This window comes from Vanellus vanellus (assembly GCF_965231255.1).
Source record: "Vanellus vanellus genome assembly, chromosome: 3".
Lineage (NCBI taxonomy): Eukaryota > Metazoa > Chordata > Aves > Charadriiformes > Charadriidae > Vanellus > Vanellus vanellus.
The window spans coordinates 128,662,227-128,682,483 of NC_138907.1; the positions used below are offsets into that span (position 1 = coordinate 128,662,227).

Sequence of the window (20,257 nt, forward strand, 5' to 3'; positions counted from 1 at the left end):
GAAAAGATTTCCAGGTTGTTATGCAGAATCGTACCTTGGTAAAACACTATAGGATCAAGAAAAAAAAACCAACAGTCTCTTGAGCACTTATTAAAGAAAACCCCGGTGGTTGGGGGAAATTCTTGCCCTCAGCTGGCCGGAGCCAAAGAGATTGCAACACATACTTGTCCTGTACCCCCACGCAGCCACTGCTACCTTCTCCCACTCAGAGAGCTTTGGAAGCGTTCCATCGCTTGTGCGCACAGAGACAACCCCGAGCAACAGCGTTTCACACCTTTTATTGAGCAGGCGGCCCCCCCGTGACAGCTTCCCCTGCAGCACAACACCGTCAGGGCTCCAGGCCTTACCCACGGGGGGGTAGGGGGGTGGGAATCCTGCCACGCAGCAGTCGTTTTAAGGCATCTCATACTCTGTGCATAAATTTGGCAACTGCTTGTTGCATAAGTTTAGCAACTCCCTGCCTTTTACAGCGCACACAGGGCAGAGAGCTCCGAGTTACATACCCGCACATCAGGGAGAAAAGAGTCATCTTTATATTAATTAAACCTTTTAAAGAAATTAAGTTACTTGCGATAAAATTTAGTTTCAGAAGAAACAAACCTACCTAAAATCCAAGCAAGGTTCCACAGCATACACAACTCTGTACACAAAGTGACACGCTCTCCCCCCGGGCTCCCTCCCAGGGGGAGGAAGCGCTAGCGCTCAGCAGGAGAACAGCGTTTGGCCGGGTAACAACGCTCAAGTGTTAATCTAAAACATCAAATGCTTTTAGACGCTTTAAACAAACCTCAACTTGTAATAATCAAGTCGAATCAGTTGCTATAAATAAAATTGTAAACGAGGAAGCGAGGGGTTTGGCAGTATTTCATCGCGAACAGCTTGCCGTCCGGCGTCGGGTCGGAGAAGGCGATGTCGTCGGTGCTCAGGTAGCAGCCGTACATGAAGGTGCTCCTGAAAGAGAGAGCAGAGTTATCGGGGTGCTGCAGCCGGACGGCCACTTTCACCAGCAGCGGTGTTCCCCCCCCCTCAGCCCGCTGCGGCCACGCTGCTGTTACTTCTTCTGTCGCTTCGCTTTCAAACCAGAGAGGATCGCTGCGAGTTTCAGATTCTGGCGTAATCAGGGAGCAGAGGGACCAGGAGGCATTTTAAAATTAGCAAAAAGGACGATGTAAGACTAAATACAGGCAGAAAACCCCCCAAAGCAATTTTACATGGAAACCTAGAGGTTTCAATTCAATGTCTTGGAGCAGTTGCCCCCGGAAGCTGTGGCTGCCCCATCCCTGGAGGTGGTCAAGGCCGGGTTGGACGGGGCTGGGAGCAACCTGGGCTGGGGGGAGGTGGCCCTGCCCAGGGCAGGGGGGTGGACTGGATGATCTCTAAGGTCCCTTCCAACCCAAACCATTCTATGAGTTCCCGAGTGAAGGCCACCACAACAGTGCCAGGACTCTCGTGGGCACCCACAGGTGACCCAGCTCCAGCTGGCTCGCACGGCCTGCGGGTCTGGAAGGTGACACGGAGGTAGCACATCTACGGGCCCATCAAATGTTAACCACGGGAGGAACTGGAGACTGAACACTGGCTGGGGAATTTTCAGGATACTGAGCTCCAGACACAGTCATGTGTGATTAGAAATATACAGAAATATATACATATAGAATCACAGAGTGGTTTGGGTGGGAAGGGACCTTTAAAGGCCATCTAGTCCACCCCCCTGCCCTGGGCAGGGACACCTCCCCCCAGCCCAGGTTGCTCCCAGCCCCGTCCAACCCGGCCTTGAACCTCCAGGGATGGGGCAGCCACAGCTTCTCGGGGCACCCTGCCCCAGGGGCTCACCGCCCTCAACATAATTAATTTTTTCCTTCTGCCTACTCTCAATCTCCCCTCTTTTAGTTTAAAGCCATTCCCCCTTGTACTCATATTCTTTATATATCAGCAATTGATATACATGCAGCGAGCAGATATGACCCAAAGAAGATACGTGCTACTACGGATTCATGAACTGCCAAGCTCCCCCTCAAAGCAGTCCATATTAACAGACGAGGGGAAATTTTTAAGTCTTCCCGTTTGGTCAAAGCTTTTCATGCTTGGAATTTTCTGCCTGGGAAAACCCAAGTGCTTGGGCCCATCAACTTGTCTGTTAAAAAAAAAAAAAAAAAACCAAAACAAAACCGAACCAAACAGTATTTTTTCCCCAACAAGCATGGTTTCTCTTGGAAAACCCAGTCTGTAGCTCTGTGTTCTGGTTATACGCAGCAGCTAACAGCTTGGGGCACACTTGTGTGAGATTTAAAATGAAAATATTACTTCAATATTAGATATACATAGAATATCTGTCCTCTTGATACCCTTCCCCTATGAAGTGGGGATTTCAGACTCGTTTAATGATACAGAATCCCAGCATCCCAGAGTGGTGGGGGCTGGAAGGGCCCTCTGGAGCTCCCCCAGTGCCACCCCCCGCCAGAGCAGGGGCACCTCCAGCAGTGGCACAGGACACCTCCAGGCGGGTTTGGAATGGCTCCAGAGGGGGAGACTCCCCCCCTCTCTGGGCAGCTGTGCCAGTGCTCTGCCGCCCCCACAGGAGAGAAGTCCCTCCTCAGGTTGAGATGGAACTGCCCATGGTCACGTTTGTGCCCGTTCCCCCTTGTCCTGTCACTGGGCACCACTGAACAAAGACTGTTCCCATCCCCCGGCACCCGCCCTTTGGGGATTGATAAGCGTTGATGAGATCCCCCCTCAGCCTTCTCTTCTCCAGACTGAACAGCCCCGAGTCCCTCAGCCTTTCCTCATCAGAAAGACGCTCCGGTCCCCTCATCATCTCCGTAGCCCTTTGCTGGACCCTCTCCAGCAGTTCCCTGTCCTTCTTGACCCGGGGAGCCCCGAACTGGACACAGTGCTCCAGATGTGGCCTCTCCGGGGCAGAGCAGAGCAGAGGGGGAGGATGACCTCCCTCGCCCTGCTGGCCACACTCTGCTTGATACAAATTTATCCCTTTCCATAAGTTCCTTCTAAACACTTTTGGCTGCCATCATCATTTTCCCCCCGCCAAGGACAAACCCCAGCTGTGATCCCGGCTGCCCTCTGCCCTCTCGCCGCTCCCTACCTGACCACGTCCATCATGCGACGGGCGATGCCTTTCCTGCGCCTGGGGCTGAACACCCAGATCCTGCTGATGCCGCAGACGGCGGGTTCCGGCTCCGTGGAGCAGCGCCAAGCCCGGTGCTGCTGCAGGGTGTCCTGGCCGGGTGACAGCACGGCTCCCGGCTCAGACAGCACCCGGAAAGCCTGCAGGGACAAGCAGAGGCGTCAAACCGTTCCTTCCCGACGGGATGCAGAGCCCCAGGCCTTCCCGCCCTGCCCACCTTGCCTTCTGCTCTCTTACAAGGCAGCCCACCACAGAAACCAGCACCCAAACCAGGGGCAGATGGAAGCCCACTGCAGGATCAGCCCTGCAAACTCAACTAACTTCCACAGCCACACCACACCATGACAAAAGCCCGAGTTTTTCCTTAATTTCTTTTTATCTATTGTCTTTTTGGGTGATTTTTTGGGGTTTTTTTTTTGTTTGTTTGTTTTGGTTTTGTTTTTTTTTTTTTTTTCATTTCCCTAGTTTTATTTTCCCCTCCTTGTGTGCTAAGCCAGGATTTCTGATGCACAAGCTTCCACAAACAGCACCAGTTATTAGCCAGCAATTTCACCCCCTCCCCATACAATTAATAACACGCACCTGTTTGATTGATTCAGCCACTAAGCACCCAACAATCATCTTCTTGGTGGACACAAACAAGTAGATTTTAGTCTTGGCTGGGCAGCTCAAAGAAACTTGCTTAAATCCCAATTCGTTATCTACAATTTCTCGCACGTCTTCTGCCTAAGAAAACAAAACCGGAGAGAGGTGTGTTAGGAACCAACACGCACGTTCTTTGGCGTGAAAGCTGTTAGCGAGGGGACTCGGTCCCTCAAATCATCCTGTGCTGACACAAGATCAGGCTCTAACTTTGTAGAGAACACTAAAGAACTGGCTCTCATTCACGTCTTCATCCCTCTACACCTCTCGCAGAGCGCAACTGCCCCTCACCCCACTCCTTGGGACGGAAAGGATGGGGCTGTGTTGGTCGGGTAAGAACAAGAGCGTCAGGGCAGGGAGCGGGGTTAGGATGTGTCAGGGTGGGTGTCCACAGCGCCCCGCGCTGCTGCCACAACCCCACTCGGCTCTCCCATGCACTGGGAAGCGATGTACGGTCACACACTGAGGGAGTGCCGGGAGCTGAGCCAGCAGAAAGCTAATCTACAATATAAACCCCAAAATAAATAAACATGTACCTTCTTGACGGCATATTTTGGGTCATTTGGAAGAATCAATACAATTTTCCCATCCCAGAACTCTGCCACAACCCGTTCTTTCTTCCAACCCTGCCACCAAGGGAGAAAAAAAAAAAAATAAGCCCAAACAAACAACAAGTTAGTGGTCTAGCAAGGGAGAGGAAGTGATTCAGCGAAGATTCTGGCAGCTGAAGCTGTAATGTGAACCACTTCAGCTTTCAGGAATAAAGTCACATTCATCAAATCGATGAGGGCAGACAGTTGCTGGAACTGCTTAACTTACACTTTAACCTCCCCTCTGGATGACCAACGTTTGCCTGCAGCTGTCTCGGCCGTGTACCTGGATATCCCCCACCACTGCCCCTCATCTTCTTCAGCTGAGCTGCCGGCGCAGCCATCCCCTTACCACGTATCGGAGTCCCTCCAGGAACCTCTCGTGGTGCTGGATGTGCTGGGCCTCATCCTCCGGGCTAGCTGCCGTGTAGATCATGCCGCACGACTTGCAAACTACGGCACCAAAATGCTTCTGACCGGCATCCTAGTGAGAAACAAAGCCGGTTAAGCGCTCTGAAGCTGTTCAAAACCACGTTCGGTTTAAGGAATGAGGTTGAGAATTGGTTCTAGTAACAATAGTCAAAAGATTCAAGTATTTGTTTTCACTTGGATTTGTGAAGAGGACAAGCTTTTGTTTATTTGCAGAATATTCAGAACTACAGAGCACTAAATTATCCAGGGAACACAATAAAGGCATCGCTTGGAACGAACCTTGAAACAGATAAGCAACATCTTCACTGAGGCAACAAAGTAAAAGAGCACCACAAAAAAAACCAAAGGAAAATTCAGTATTGTCCTTTCATCAGTCACCTAAAAATAACCTCGGAATCTGTTCGCCAATTTCAATTAAATCTTATACCTCATTTTTCTCTCTGTCAGCACACGGGGAAGGGAAGAGAAGGAACCAAATGCCAGTTATGCGAGCGAACAGCAGACTGATCTTTAAGTAAAGCCTAGTTTGTTAAGGACTCATCTTTTTTCCCTGCACTGGCTGCTTTCCCTTCCCCACGTCCCAGTTTGGGCTTCCCCTGCGTGTCACAGCACCCACAGTCTGTCCCTCGTGGGGCCAGCAGCTGGACCCCCAGCCGAGCCACGCCAGGCAGGGCTGGAGCTCATGGCTCGCCAGCCAGCCGCCTTCCTCTCAGCGCGGGCGCTCGCCCGCCTTTCTGCCTTCCGAGGGGACCGGCTTTCAAAACACTCAAAAAAATCTGTATCTGTGAGGTCTCAAATTTGACAGAAACCATCCAAACGACTCAAAAGGTGCTAAAAAGGGCAGATCAGCAGGCAAGAATGATCACATAAGCCCCACTCCCTCAGGAAACGGGCTTGGAAACGTCTGCATGTCACCAAGTGAGAACAAATGGTTTACTAAAAGAATTACTCATTGCTGAGGGCGTATTTTCTGGAAACCCGTACGCACGATGGCTACATGACACGAGAGCCTCAGTAACACTCTTTGGCCTCCTCCCGGCTCCAAAATCGGTACTCCACACTGAAGGGCAACAGCAGAGGTGGCGCTACGGAAGGGGCACCTGCTCGTTACCGGAGCGAGCTCCGTTTGGGCACAGCTCTCGGTGGCACATTCCTGCTCCCGGTGCTGCCCGGGCTGACGTCTGCCGCTGTGGCTGCGGTGCTGCGCTGACGCCGCTCGTAGAGCGGGCCAGGAAACCATGGGAAAGGAAAAGGGTCCAGCCAAATGCACTCCTATAGCATCCATACAGGCTTGGCCGAGTTTCCCTTTGGGTGGGTTTTTTTTTTTTTTTTTTTTTAGCATTATGTTCCATAAATCTCTTTTGAATTCTAAAATGTAATAAAGCGTTAGTCCCAGGGAAACCATAACAATGTATTTCCCGGCTACTACCCTGTCCTCGTCTAGTGCTAAATGCGTTAATCACTGTCCTGTTACGGTCGTTGCAGCGTGGTTGGTTTGAGGTTTAGAGGTAAGGAAATCTACTTATCGGTTAGCCTCAAGACGTATTTCTTGTTTCCACCCCAAGGTCCCAGCACGCCCCGAGGGGAACCTTACAATGATCATCTGATCTCCGGAGCACTTGCAGAGCTCTTTTGCCTTCTTGCTTTTCTGCGAGGTGTGAGATGTTTTCGCAGGTGGGTTGGACCCAAACACAGAAGTCAGTTCATCCAGCACAGCCTGCGTCCTGAAAAATCATTTCAGAGAGATGAAAATTAGTCACTGCAGACAAAAGTTAACATTACATGTCGGGTACCAGGACAGGGTGGTGACTCCTATCGCAGAACACCCCAAACGAAGCCAGGTACAGCAAAGCTGGTGACTGCCGTGGTGTCAGCTCCGCCGGGGGAAGGAGGGAAGGAGAGGGACTCTAGGAAGAGCCACAATTCCACCAGAAGTAAAATAACTCTTGATTAAGCACCTCTCCCACTTCCACAGCCATCCCATTCCCAGGATATTGCAAATCCAACAGCTCCTTGAACAGTCAAAGGGGAACACAACAAAGGGAGAAGCAGGGAGCCAGGTCTGTGAAGTATAGAGACTGCGGGTGCAGAAATCGGGTGTCCAAGCCCGGTAGCTCCCTCCTCAACCCGCAGCTTACGTGCACCTAGACATCCAGAACGCTCCTGCGCAGGCTCAGAGTTTTCGGCAGCAAGCTGCTCAGCTCCAGCAATCTTCTACCTGACTCTAACTGGGATCCAAAAACTCCAAAGTCTCCCCTAAACAGTCCCACAGACGTGCTCCTAACTTGTTCAATTTGGTCATAAAATTACAGCTGTGATCGCACACCTAAAGCATGTCTGCTCTTCAATGGGTTGAGGAGCCCTGGGGGTTTGTGAAGTCCCCAGGGGATGCAAGGGCTGGGGGAGGTGAGCGCAAGGAGATGTGGCTATGAATACCTGGGAACAGGAGCGCAGCTGGCTGCGCGACCACACTGCAACCCACAGCACCGCAGCTTGGTCTGAGCAGCTCAAGGATCCGTGCCAGACCTCCGGGCAGTGCGATACGAGGCAAGGATAAGAGTCCTACCCTGCCCAGACTCAGCAGGGGAAGCAGCAGCATCTCAAATCATCTCACAAAGCTTCACGTTCCCGTTTTGCGAGGAAAGTTGACTATAGGGTGCACACCACATCAGCACCACTCTCCCCTCAAGGAAGAAAACGAAAAACGGAACTCCAACAACTTACGAAGCATTTCATCTAGGATTTGATCAAGGTGCACATGAACTTGTAACGAGGTTTTGCCCAAGAATCACCATAGCTTGGTCTCAAGCCCACACTCCATCCACCCCTGGGGGCACAAGACCCCTTCCCCACTCAGTTGCTGCTCCAGTACCACAAGTCGCAGCCCCTCACACCAACACCCCTTCAGATCAGCAGCGTTTCAGGAAAAAACCCTTGATCCTGGGGCTCAGCTGTCCTCCACCATCTAGCAGGGACAGCTTCCCAAAGAGGGGAGCAGACCAAAGCAAGGCCAAGAGGAATTTTTCATATTCAGATCCAGACATGGAGGCTTTAGGTGAATTTTTAAGGTTACGACGTGGGCTTTCAGCTACAGGGGAGCACATTGTGTTAATAACGGCACAGTTTTTCTAATCTAGCTTTAAACTTTTGTATGTAAGGTGGCATGTCTTAAGCAATCTTCAAGTGGGAAATTGTAACTGTTGCGCAGCAAACCTTAACATGGAACTAATTTAGAGATACACCAAACAATTTTATAGATTTGGATACTAAGGAGACTTTCCAAAGCAGAGACTTCATGTAGGAAAAGCTTGTGCTCATCAGCTTCCCAGGGGACAGCTGCAAATCCGAGACTGATTTTCAGTTAATCACAAACACCAGGGTTTCCGCATATTCCAGGGTTCCACTTGCACCACGGAAGGTATTTGTAAAAGCCACATGAGGAAGCAAAGCAAATATTGCCATCGGATCTCTCTTTCAACACCTCTGTGACAGAGGACTACAGTAGCGCGACAAGCCTTGGAAGGTTTATTTTGGCTCTTTTAGGAGCAACTTTAAAAAAAAAAAAAACCCAAACCAAACCACTTAATGTTCACAATAAACTCAGCTTAGAATGCCTTTACTGTTAACAAAATGTATCCAGAAGTTGATTCAATATGGGAGAGGGAGTAGTAGCTCTGTTCTTGTGTGGGAAAACGAGGCTTTTGCCAGTAGAGGTCTACGAGTACAGCAGCAAATTAATTGAAGAATTAAGCTAACCAGAAGCACAGATCATGGTTGTGTGGTTTTTGGTTTTTTTTTTTTGTTGTTGTTGTTTTGGTTTTTTTTGTGTTTTTTTGTGGGTGTTTTTTTTGTTTGTTTTTTTGTTTTTTGTTTTTTTTTTTTTTTTTTTTACAGAACCAAAAAGCAAAATTCACACGCTCGCACTTCATTTCCATCACACTGAATCTGAAACATCGCTCAGCAGATTTGGGAAAACCCCCTCAGGTGAGCACGGGAAAGCAGAGGAGAAGCAGGGGCTTCCATTAATCCTTTTCACCCATTTTTATTACAATTTCTGTCTTGTCTACGGCACCTACATCAAAACTTCTGAGCGTGCTGCTACCTAGTGCTGCTCTACTAAAATTTCACAAGTTAAAACTAAGCGCGATACAAAACACACCCGACCAGTGCAGTTACTGATCTTTGCACTTGAGGCGATTTCTGTATAGCACCCAGACACTTCTCGGAGCGCTAACAGCGCAGATGTTGGCCAGCGTTAGCCACAGCACTGTAATATTTACAAAAACATATCACAGGAAGAGTTGCTATGGAAAAGCAGTGACCCTGATGGCAAAGAGAGATCAGTTTAGCACTAAATTTAAAGAACGCAGGTGTTCTTTAAATTACCAGCTCCGGGCAGGTAAACAAGCCTTCTGAAATCTTTAGCTCTGGACAACTTTAACCAGCCGGGGCCCTCCCAAAAAAGTGACTCATTTCAACAGTTTAAAAAAAACAAATACTATAGGCTTAACTGGTAAAGGAGTTAGCGTGTGACAGCGACACAGAAGCTGCCAGCTCCTGCCAAGAGCCACAGACGGGTCTGAGCAGAGCTACGGACCTGTCCCGTCAGCCTTTCCAGCGCTACCCAACGAGGGACCCGCAGTTTAACTGGCCCAGTTAAACACAGCGTCGCATTTCCACACGCTGCAGCTGATGTACACAAACTTAGCTCAAAAAGGTTGCTTGTGACGCAGAATCGCTTCAAACAGGGCAAGAACGGCCACGCCAGAGGCATCGCTGCCATACCGACTGGTGATGTAGGTGGACTAAACTCCTACGTGCGTTGCGTTTGCTGTCTATGGGGCAGACCAAAAGGTAGATACAGAAAGTCAGGCCGTCGACCAGATTCTAGCGAGGGACAGCAACATCTCCCTGCTCATCGTACGTAAAGTTACGCTGAGCCACTGCACTTGTCAAACTGAGTAGAGACGATTCAGTTTGATAACTCTGGTACCAACTCAAATCCATAGTTAGCGCTGTCGAGGGTCTCTGGCTGATGGGAGATGTGGGTCCCTAATGAACGACCAGTAGATAAAGACTGAAAGTTACTGCTCGTTATGGACACTCCAGATATGGAGATATAGAACACACAGAAGTAGTAATAAATAAATAAAAATCCCTCTTCGGGGCCCAAACAGCAGCAAGGCTGCGACATTCTTGGTGATGAATGTATCACGAAACAATCCCCCTTGTTCTAATGATTTTCTCATTAGCAACAGCTAAGAGAAAACTATTATTTCCTTTTTACTTAAAAAAAATAATCAACTCAATAATATGTACAAATTCACAAGGAAGATGTACTACAGGCAGTAAGCAAATGTGTATTTCCTTATTCACAGGTTAGTATCCCCCCAAACCAACACAACTTTCACCATCTCTTTACAACAAAAAAAAAAAAGCCAACACAATAAACAGCCCAGACTCCCAAACCTTACAAGGACTGGGAGAAAGCTAAGCTACTGTTTTTAGAACTAGTTAATTTGGTTAAAAAAAATAACGGTTCTGCAGATAGGACACTTCTGATCATTCTCAGAGGGTTAGCAAAGATTAACCTACCTTTTCTTGCTGGTGGGGGGTGCACTGAAAATGGGGTAGACAACAGCATTTGAAGGAGATGCTGGAAAAGACAAGAGAAGTTATTGTGGTTTAGAATCCTTTGTAGTTGCAGAACACACTGACACAGGGAAACAGAAATTCAAACAGCAGTGAGACTTCAAAATGACCCACAACAGTGAAACTGAACTCCACAGACAAGAGTTTATAAGAGTACTGGGAAGCTTTTGAGGCTGCAGGATATAAAAGTTATGTTCACGAGTGGTATCCAGCCATAATTACCTTCAATCCATGTCAGTGACATTGCTCAGGCTATCTGGTACTTTCCCCTCTCACACTGGAATGATAAAGCAGAAATTTCTGCTGCAGTAGTTAGTGTTCCCTTGGCTGTTGATTAAGAGCGTTAATCAAGCACAGGTTTCTCCATTTTCCATTATTTCGACTGAGGAAGCCTGAACCTATAGCTCCTTCATCCTAGAGAAGCTGGGAAATGACAGGCTCAGCACGAGGTTTCAGCACAATTTAGCAAAGACTTTGGTAAGTAAAAGCAAGGAAATTATTAGTCAGGAATATACTTTCCCTCGAGTGTAAAAAGTTTAGGCAGTAGGCTGCTTTCTGCTCTCGTATTTTGACTGCGTTCGCAAACTGACGGAGACTTCTTAGGAATCACAGAAACACAGTAAAGTACATAAGCAGAAGAGCGGCCCCAACAGCCTGCACAAAACGTGCCATGAAGATGAACCGGTTGTTTCTAGGAAACGGGATGCAATAAAAAAGAGTCCCCTGTTAATATCAGTAGTGGAAAAGATGGTGAGAAGTCATGAAGACGACACTAATAAACAATAAAAAGCCTATGGCTTCCTAGAAACGCAGGGTCTTAGAGGGCCAGGACACTTCTTGGGAAAGGCCCCAGCGGGCAAATAAGGTGAGACAATCTTTGGGAACGCGATGGCAACAGCTTTATAAACAGGTGGAAAACAGAGGAAGAGGAGTGTTTTCTACAGAGCCAGAGATAGCAGAAAGGAGACCGGCTGGCAGCACAGAGCACGCCACTCCTCAGAACAAGAGGAGGAGGAGGCACGGAGAAACGGTGACCTTCAATAAAACAAACTTCACTAGGTTCCAAAAGCAGATAAATAAGTTCCCGTGTGAAGCAAGACTAAAGGGAGGGGGCGGAAAGCTCAGGAGGGCTGGCAATTTCTTCAAGAAACACATTAAGACCAGATGCGCCAGAAAGAAGCGGAGTAAGAGACAAACACGGCTAAATCATGACTTTTTCACTCCCTGACAAGGCAAGGAATCAAAATGGGATTAGAAAACCAGGGGAAAGCTGAGCAGCAACACGAAGGACTGAAAGCAGAAATGCCAAAATGCAAACTGAGCTCTACCTGGGAAGGCCAGAGTACCAGGGAAGCATCCTGGAACAGAAAGAGGAAAAACCAGAGGTTTCAGCTACCGAAAGAGGAGGAAACACTAAAACCAGATGAGAAATGATAACAAACCACTCAGTGCCTTTTTATTTCAGTCATCAATAAAAGAATTAGTTGCGATGAGATTGTCAGCACTATTAAGACACAAAGGAGATCTGAACTTCCACAGCTGGGGAAAGATGTAAAGAGAACTTTGGGAGTAGCAAGGACGGAATGAACCCAGGGCTGCTGAGGCTGGAATAGCAAATTCTGCCTGTTTTTAAAAGGGAAAAATGGAGAAACCAGGAAATTAGGATAAAATAACATGACCTCAACTTCTGCAAACATACTGGCACATGTTAGTGCATACTTGGAAGATGAGACAGCAGGTAGAGGCCAACACATTGGTTTGCTTTAATAAAATAATATTTAAGCAACATATTTTCTTTTTATTATCACTTGTTATTCCCAAGAAGAAAAATAACAAATGTCTTAAAATTAATATATAACTTCTGAAAATTCCCTTGCTTTAGTAGGGAAGTATGGTCTCTGTAAACCAACCATGAGAAAAGGGGCAAAGTTGACCAGGAGGAAAAAAAAAAATCATATTCAAATAATTTTTGTTAATAATTCACTGCCGAAACATAAAGTAGAGAGCGGAGTTTCCTTGGTGACCATCAGGAGTAAACAATAATATACTCTTAAAGCTTTGCAGGTAATAGGCTAGCACATAGGGGTATTTAAGAGTTTAATTTAAAAAGCATTCTTGCAAAACAACTAGATTGAAATAAGAATAAGGGGAACCACCGCACTTAGCAGCAATCCGGGGTAAAATAAGGGATATGGATCAACTGCAGCTGCACATAAAACACCTGGGTTACTGTCTACCTCAAACCAAAGGCATCTCGCAAAGTTTCCTGTGGAAATGTATGTGTTCGCTGCCTGTGAAACGTATGAATGACACCTTTCCTGCTAATCAGTGGTGGTACGGCTCAGATTGAGACTTGTTTGGGAGTACCACACCAGGAAAGACACGGCTCAGTCTGGAGAACAGAAGTACATAAAAAAAAAAAAAAATCAGATGCCTAACAGAAAAAAAAAATAAAAAAAAATATCAAGATTTAAAAAGGTAAGCTGAAAGAATCAGGGTAACAGTCCAGGAGAAAGGAATGGGGAAAAACCTAATAATAGGATTCAAATACAGCCATTTCCCAAATCTTACCAGGAATGGGCTCTGTAGTAAAGCAAAGAGGAAATACAGGTTAGACATCAGGACAGAAACCAGTTTACATACTGCTTAACACTAAGAGAGATTCATCAGGGAGACAGCAGAATCTCCATCCCTACTGGCCAGCTTATTTAAACACTAAATTACAGAACAACATGGGAATTGAGCAGAGTTGATCCTGCTGGTAACCCAAGAGATTTTCAAAGTCTCTTCTGCCTCGCTTTCCTCCAGCAACAAGAGTCATAGACCAAGGTACGTATAATCCAACTTACCTCGCTTATTCACCTTACACGGAGATTGGCTTGGAGGAATAATACAATCGTCTGACTCAAGAGTTGCAGAAGACCTGGTCTCATCAACATCCTATAAATTAAGACAACATTTTTAGGGCAAAAAGAAAACTCTCCAGTTCAGTTCTCAGACAGCAGCTGCAGAATCACAGACAGCTCAAGCGCTCAATGCACAATGAGCATTAATTGACAATATGAAGTGTTACCAACGGCTGTTATTTTCCAACAACGAAACGCAATCTTAGCGGACTGCCCATCTCCCCGTTGTTAACGCCTGACTGCCGAAGTTGAAAATGCTGCCGAAAACATTGCACTCCGGCACTAAGGAAAAATTTGTTTCCTGCAGGTTACTCACAGCCTTGAGCCATACCATGGACGTTTCTCACCTACCTGCCTCGGACTGCTGTCAGACCCAATTCAGCTTACCACAACGAGCATGGATATTGATTTTCAACACCTTAGAATCACAGAATCATAGAATTGTCTAGGTTGGAAGAGACCCTTGGGATCATCGAGTCCAACCTTAACACCTACTTAAGCTCCTGCTTTTGGTTGATTGCAAGATGTGGTTCTTTTTTTTTTTTTTTCCTTTTCTTTTCTTTTTAAGTAAATCTTAACTGTAGAGGTTCGTATTATTTCTTCACCTCGGCATTTCCAGGACTCTGCTTCATTCTCTCTCTACAACCATCCATCTTCACAGCTTTTGGAAGCCTCTGGCAAACGTTCTATAAGAATGAAAGTTCACCAAACTGATTTTTGCCTAGAACTCTGCTCCTTTTGCATACCACAGTGTGTTATTTCCCATCTCATCGGGAACCCCGGACAGTCGTCAGGTAAAGCAACCGGCTGTGGCTGAATCTGAGACCAGATCAAGGCCAAACTTGGTCTGCGTTCAGTTTGCAGTTACGAAGTCGCTACGTCCCCTTTTCAAAGGCTCCATGCTGCTGGTTTAACCTCTGGGAAATAGTTTGCCAACACAAAAAACCTGCCGTCACAGCAGAATCAAATGCTTTCAAGTGTGGGGTTGTTGGTTTTGGGTTTTTTTGTTGTTTTTTTTGTTTGTTTTGGTTTTTTTTTTTTACTGCACGTGCAAGATTAGATTGCACAGGCTAACATTTGTGTCTTATTAACACTGCATTGTAAAAACATATTGACAATCAGCCCAGGAATGTGAGAGAGATACTAAAACAGTGCAGGTGAACAAAGGAGGCAATAAACTATCCTTTATTGAACGGACACAGGAATATAAAATACATTAGCCCTATAAAAACAGCTTCCCGTCTTGTTCACCACTCCTTTCAATGCCCAGTAGAAAAGACTACAGTGCTATTCCAGTGGCTTTTCCTACTTTCCCACGTTTCAGATGCCAGAACGCAACAGCAAAATATGGCATTAAGTGTAATGAAATAGTTTGCGAACCTGTTGCGAATTTGTATTTTATTGCCGCACTCGCTCCATCGCCACCCTCACCTTTCACACCTCAGCACCGCGCTAGAAAGCAAAATCCACATCCCACGCTGAACAATTCTCCGGCAAATCGTAAAATTAAAAGCGAGGTCTGGCCAGCATTAAGTGGTTGGGAATAAGTGAGACTCATTGCGAAGTTTAACCCTAAACATATTTGCACAAGAATCAAATATATGTTTAAAAAAACCCCCCGAAAACAACACTTTTCCATCAGTGTAGAATTCTGAGTATCACTGAGTATATTCACTGCTAAGGTAGCAACAGATAAAAATTGCTTGTACTTCTTCAGCGGTATACAAAAAGGTTAAAGTTCTTCAAACACAGACCAGCTCAGAAAACTCGGTGTTGGTTTGTTAAAGCAGGAGAACCAGGGGCTCAGCCTCCCTTCCTTGGAGAAGGCAGCCGCAAAACTAGCACACAGAGTTCCTGCCCAGAAAATAATCGCCAAAAAGGTAATCCCAGAGCAGCCCAAAGCCTGCTAGCGCCGCGGGAATTACAGCACAGGCTGTACCAGCAAGCAACATCTTGTGACCCAGGAGGAGTCTCTAAATTAAGACACTCTACAAACAATTTGGCTTTCTCTGTCCAATTACTTCACTGGCTGAGAAAAAACATAATTGGCTTCACGGAGCACAGCAGCAGAACTCTCAAGAAGCTTTGAGAAGGTAACGTTTCACGGGCAGACATGTTATCTTGGGAGAATGCCCGTGATGCGGGCTCGTGACCTCCCACAAAACTCCGCAAGGTCAAAGCTGGCACTTGTAACATTTATTAAAACAAGAAGAAAAGAAAAATGCTTAAAAACTACTTTACAGCTTTGCCCTTTATCCTGGGGGGGGGGGGGGGGGGGAGGAGGAGGGGGGAGATAAATATTGAGATAAATATTGTCTGTTGTGTCTTTTGCAAAAACTTCCCGCAGAAAGCTTTCCTTTCAGCCATCATAAACGGAATATTTCACTGCAACCAAGAGCTAGCGCCAGGCAGGGATGCTGACAACAACTTCCTGGAGGTTTATCACAGTTTTCTGCCTTCGTAATGCAGGAATAAATCTGTGAAAGTCCTCCTAGGTAAAATCCACCAATATATCTAAACGAACACCCTACGTCCGAATAACTGGCGCGTGTGTTACTTCCAGCTCGCTCAGCAAGCTGTGCACGTGTCCCCTGAACGCCTCCGCCCTGGTGACACCTCTACTCACCACGTTCTCTGCATCGCTGTCTCCTGCGGCTGCAGACCTGGAAGCACAAAAGGGACCAGAGGTGCTCCCGCTTTTCTGCGGAGACGTTTTTCCTTCGCGTGCTGAATCTCTCCCTCGATTTGCACAGCTTGTAGAGTCCTCCCTGTTTTCATTTCCCTTCTTCTGTGGCGCAGGAATACTTCTCAGCACACCACCCGCCTCAGCAATTTTGTTTCTATCAGCTGAATTAGACTTTGCAGTTGTCGGTGGTCGGGGCTGATAATTTTCTTGCAGAGATTTGGGGACACCCTGGAGAGACTTCGCGTCGACAACGGGTTTTTTAGAGTGCGATTTCTTCCTGGCAGAAAAGAACGCTGCTCCCAACTGGAGTTTTAGGGCTGGTTTAACTGTCATGCTTAGGACTCTGAAAGGCGAATCCATCTTCTTTTTAATGAGGCAATTCACGTTCTCTTTCTCCACACTGGGTTTTGCTGGTGGAACATCTCCCTTTGCTTTCTTAAGCGCCTTGGGGACAGTTTTGCCATGCTTGGAGTTGGTTGCATGCTTGGTTGGCTTTGAGCTCGTATTCCTGCTCAAGTTCACGTTCATCTTCTCAGTCCTGCTGGCAGCTGGGAGATTTTCACCCCTGCTCCTCTCCCCCAAAGGGTGGTTCTCGTTCAGTTGCTTCCTCTCAAGAGGAGTAAGGTACTGCTTTTCCTTGCTATAAAAAGACACCACAGGCACAAGGGGCTTGTAGGAGGCAGCGGGTTTCGGGGATAATTTCCCCGCGGACTCCCTCTGGGTGGCTGTGGGTACGCTGGCTGCCTGGAGGGGTGAAATATCCAACCGCCTCGACAGCGCCGGCTTCACCCGGAAAACCTCGCTTTCTCTCGTCTCATCACTGGAGCTCGATGACCCTTTTATTTGAGAGGCAAACCAATTATTTCTCGATTTCTTGAGTGGAGACAGACCTTCAGCAAAGCCAATCATCATTTTTTTCACAGGGGTCTCAAAGGCTAGGGAGGAACTGTAAAAATAATGATGGAGCAAAACATCACCTGTACTATTGAAAGATATTCAATTATTGTTTTACTTAAAATAACACTTAATTTTCACTCAGCCTACCTGCCTGTACTGATATATGCCCTGGAACAAATACAAATATCAAATAGCAAAATACAATATACAAATATTAAAAGGCCTAAGACAGTCTCGCCATTCTCCGCATATTTTTTTTTTTTTTAAATAGCAAATCCATTTTCCTGCCTGAACTTGTTAAAACACCTGGGAACAACGTTCTGCTTTCTGGAACGCTGCTGACAGAATCAGAACTATTCATGATTAAGGAGACAAAAAAAAAAGCTTGCTTTATTTCAGACCAACTGCATAAATTCAGCTTTGTGCCTCTGAAAATGCTTCTGCATCCCTCAGTTGTAAGGCGGATAAAGCTTGGGGAAGGGAATCTCACAATATTTTACACCAGTTTCCAAAAGGCTCACACCAAAATCTCACTCTGACAGCTATTTCAGAATCTCAACCCTCTGAACCTACTGCCCAAAAGGAGATACATATTTATACGGAGGACACGTTCCTGATTGTGACTTATTTGACACACAACACAGCACGGCCTTTCCTCAGCGAGTATTTACACCCTATCTCAGGAATTTTTCCTCCCAATTCAAAAATCAAACTTCGCTCCTGGTCTCCCCCCTCCCCCCTGTAATATTTTTGTGGGGGAAGTACAGGACAAGCATGAGAAAAATCTGTTCAGCCAGTAGAGTTACAAAAGAATGAGAAATAACGCATTCTTTTGGATTTAAAGCTCAGCCATGAGCTTTGTTCACGGCCAGTGGCTTATCCTCCACTAGATTTAGGGGGAAAAAAAAAAAATCTATAATTTTTTAGGCATTCATAACAAAAGATCTATTTTTCTAGTAACACTAGAAGACTATTCAGATAATTTGTGCAGAGCTCAGTATTTCTGTACTGTATATCCACGTCTTTCCAAATGCAAAAGACTGAAGCTTTACCACAAAGAAATGCAAACATTAGGGGTTTTATTTCTCAAGTTTCTAAACAATGTTTAGGTTTCTGCCAATTTTGTGACTTACTCAGGGCTGGGCCTGTGCGTGACTGTCACGTACAGGGAGGGATATGCACTTGACAGAGGCGACTGCCAAAACCAGATGCCTTACCTTAATAAAAGAAAAAACAAATGCCCTAACACAAATTAATGCAACCTACTAATGTGGGCCTGCAGAGTATCAGCTCAGTGTACTGGTTTTGTCTCATTTCTAATTCTGTGCTACGCTACAGATTGAAGATAGTTTTTCAGTTCGGTTTCCCTATTAGATGAAATCTCTCAAGATGCTCACTACAATATAAAATCTTGTAAGTCACTGAATAATAAACATGGGCTGACGCTAACTGTGTCTCAGAATGATCTTAATGTTTTTTCCACTTTACATTAAAAGCTCTCAAGGATTTTAAACATCTATTTTATTCTACGTACAGCAATCAAGGTGTTTTTATTAGAAAAAAAATTATGAAAAGTTAACATACCCATCGGTATCAGTAGAACTACGGCTCCTTTTCCGTGGGGTAACAGCTGCCATGTCTTCACCAGAGCGCCTGCAACAACACATTTTTAATAGCTTGAAAAAGATTTCCAGCAGAAAACAAACAAACAAACAAAAAAACTTAGTAAAGAAGGAAGAGAAGGTGGAGGACTGGGAAGGAAACACTGAATGGCAGCAGTTCAGAGACTAGAACACAGGGTTGTGTTTCAGTTGAGCGTAAGCCATAAAACAAGCGCACACAGAAAGGATCTTCCAGGTCAAGTTTCAATTCTGTCACCATGGACAAACACATCCTAAATGTCCTTTTCTAAAACATAGTCAGGTAATTCAGAAATGTGTTTTACTTTTTGTGTTCATTCCAGACCCCACTAACAGGGTTCCTAGAAACCTTCTTGCTCCCACCTATATTCACGGCCAGTTTATTCCTGTGAGGATATCACAGTGGCATTTATCTTCCAGCCGAGACAGCTCTTTACCCAACAGACTTTTAGAGTTTCTCTCCCAGCTCCCTTCTTGCCAAATACCATAAACCACATTTTTTTAGCCTTCATTAACACAGAAACCTTTTAAACCACTTTAACACATGATGCCATTTGTTCCACCTCTTCCAGTTTGAGATAATTATCGCACAAGATTCACTCTTCTGTTACATGGCGTTTCACAACAGAAACCCCAGAATAAACAAATACCCTGTATCCAAGAAGCCTAATAATAAATAGTCATGAACTGCTAGAAATAATAACTTATTCAATAATCTGCCAGCAGGGGGAAGTTCCTCCTAACCTGCCTGCGTTAATGTGGTTTTGGGGAAAAAGTGACTGATGACAGCCCAGATATGACAAGATGTTGTGAAGCCCAGGAACACCAAGGACGTGGCAGAGGATGGAGTCACGACTGCGTTAGCTGCAGCAGGAGCTGTACAACCTCAGCACCGAGCAGCACTGGCAGAGGGGAGCTTCAAGAGAGGGGCAGGCAATGCCTTGGAATCAGAGGGCAACAACAATGACCCTGCAGGTACCTGGGAAATGAGATATCAAGTGCAGGTGAGATGGAGAAGATAGGACAAAGACACGCTGCTGGCAGAAGAGTCCAGGTGCACGTGTAGGGGCACAAATCCTTATCGCTTGCACCATTAACCTGAGGCTGACACAGCCAGCTCCTTGCAGAGCAGCTCTCCACCCATACACCTTCCCAAAGCATTCTGAGAACGGGTGCCAGCCAGCCCCTCACCCCAGAGGTCCCACACCTCAGTATTCACAGAATAGTTTGGGTTGGAAGGGACCTTAGAGATCATCCAGTCCCACCCCCCTGCCCCGGGCAGGGACACCTCCCCCCAGCCCAGGTTGCTCCCAGCCCCGTCCAACCTGGCCTTGAACACCTCCAGGGATGGGGCAGCCACAGCTTCTCGGGGCAACCTGCGCCGGGGGCTCACCACCCCCACAGGAAGGAATTTCTTCCTTATATCCAGTCTAAATCTCCCCTCTTCCAGTTTAAAACCGTTCCCCCTCGTGCCACGGCTCCCCTCCCTGACCCAGAGTCCCTCCCCAGCTCTCCCGGAGCCCCTTTAGGCACTGGAAGGGGCTCGGAGGTCTCCCCGGAGCCTTCTCTTCTCCAGGCTGACCCCCCCACCTCTCCCAGCCTGTCCTCCCAGCAGAGGGGCTCCAGCCCTCCCAGCAGCTCCGGGGCCTCCTCTGCACCCGTACGCGGGG

The 20,257-nt window shown here is 46.7% G+C and overlaps 1 protein-coding gene across 1 annotated transcript; it reads right to left on the reverse strand.

Moving 5' to 3' along the window:
- Positions 1-731: 731 nt before the first annotated feature.
- On the reverse strand, positions 732-18,593 carry ESCO2 (establishment of sister chromatid cohesion N-acetyltransferase 2). Its single transcript, XM_082481573.1, has 10 exons — positions 18,532-18,593; positions 15,991-16,996; positions 13,308-13,398; positions 10,402-10,462; positions 6,401-6,530; positions 4,727-4,858; positions 4,321-4,410; positions 3,725-3,868; positions 3,101-3,282; positions 732-951 (listed from the first exon to the last, which is right to left on the reverse strand). The coding sequence occupies exons 1-10, from the start codon at positions 18,582-18,584 to the stop codon at positions 813-815; spliced, it is 2,028 nt and encodes a 675-aa protein (XP_082337699.1). The 5' UTR covers positions 18,585-18,593; the 3' UTR covers positions 732-812.
- Positions 18,594-20,257: the final 1,664 nt, after the last annotated feature.

Excerpts from the sequence above, each read along its gene's own strand:
- ESCO2 (XM_082481573.1), bottom strand. The coding sequence starts at position 18,584 with ATGGCAGCTGTTACCCCACGGAAAAGGAGCCGTAGTTCTACTGATACC. Across the intron at positions 16,997-18,531 it reads AGTTCTACTGATACCGATGG|TTCCTCCCTAGCCTTTGAGA; the intron begins GTATGTTAACTT and ends TTATTTTTACAG. Across the intron at positions 4,411-4,726 it reads TGGAGGGACTCCGATACGTG|GGTTGGAAGAAAGAACGGGT; the intron begins GTAAGGGGATGG and ends CCTTGGTGGCAG.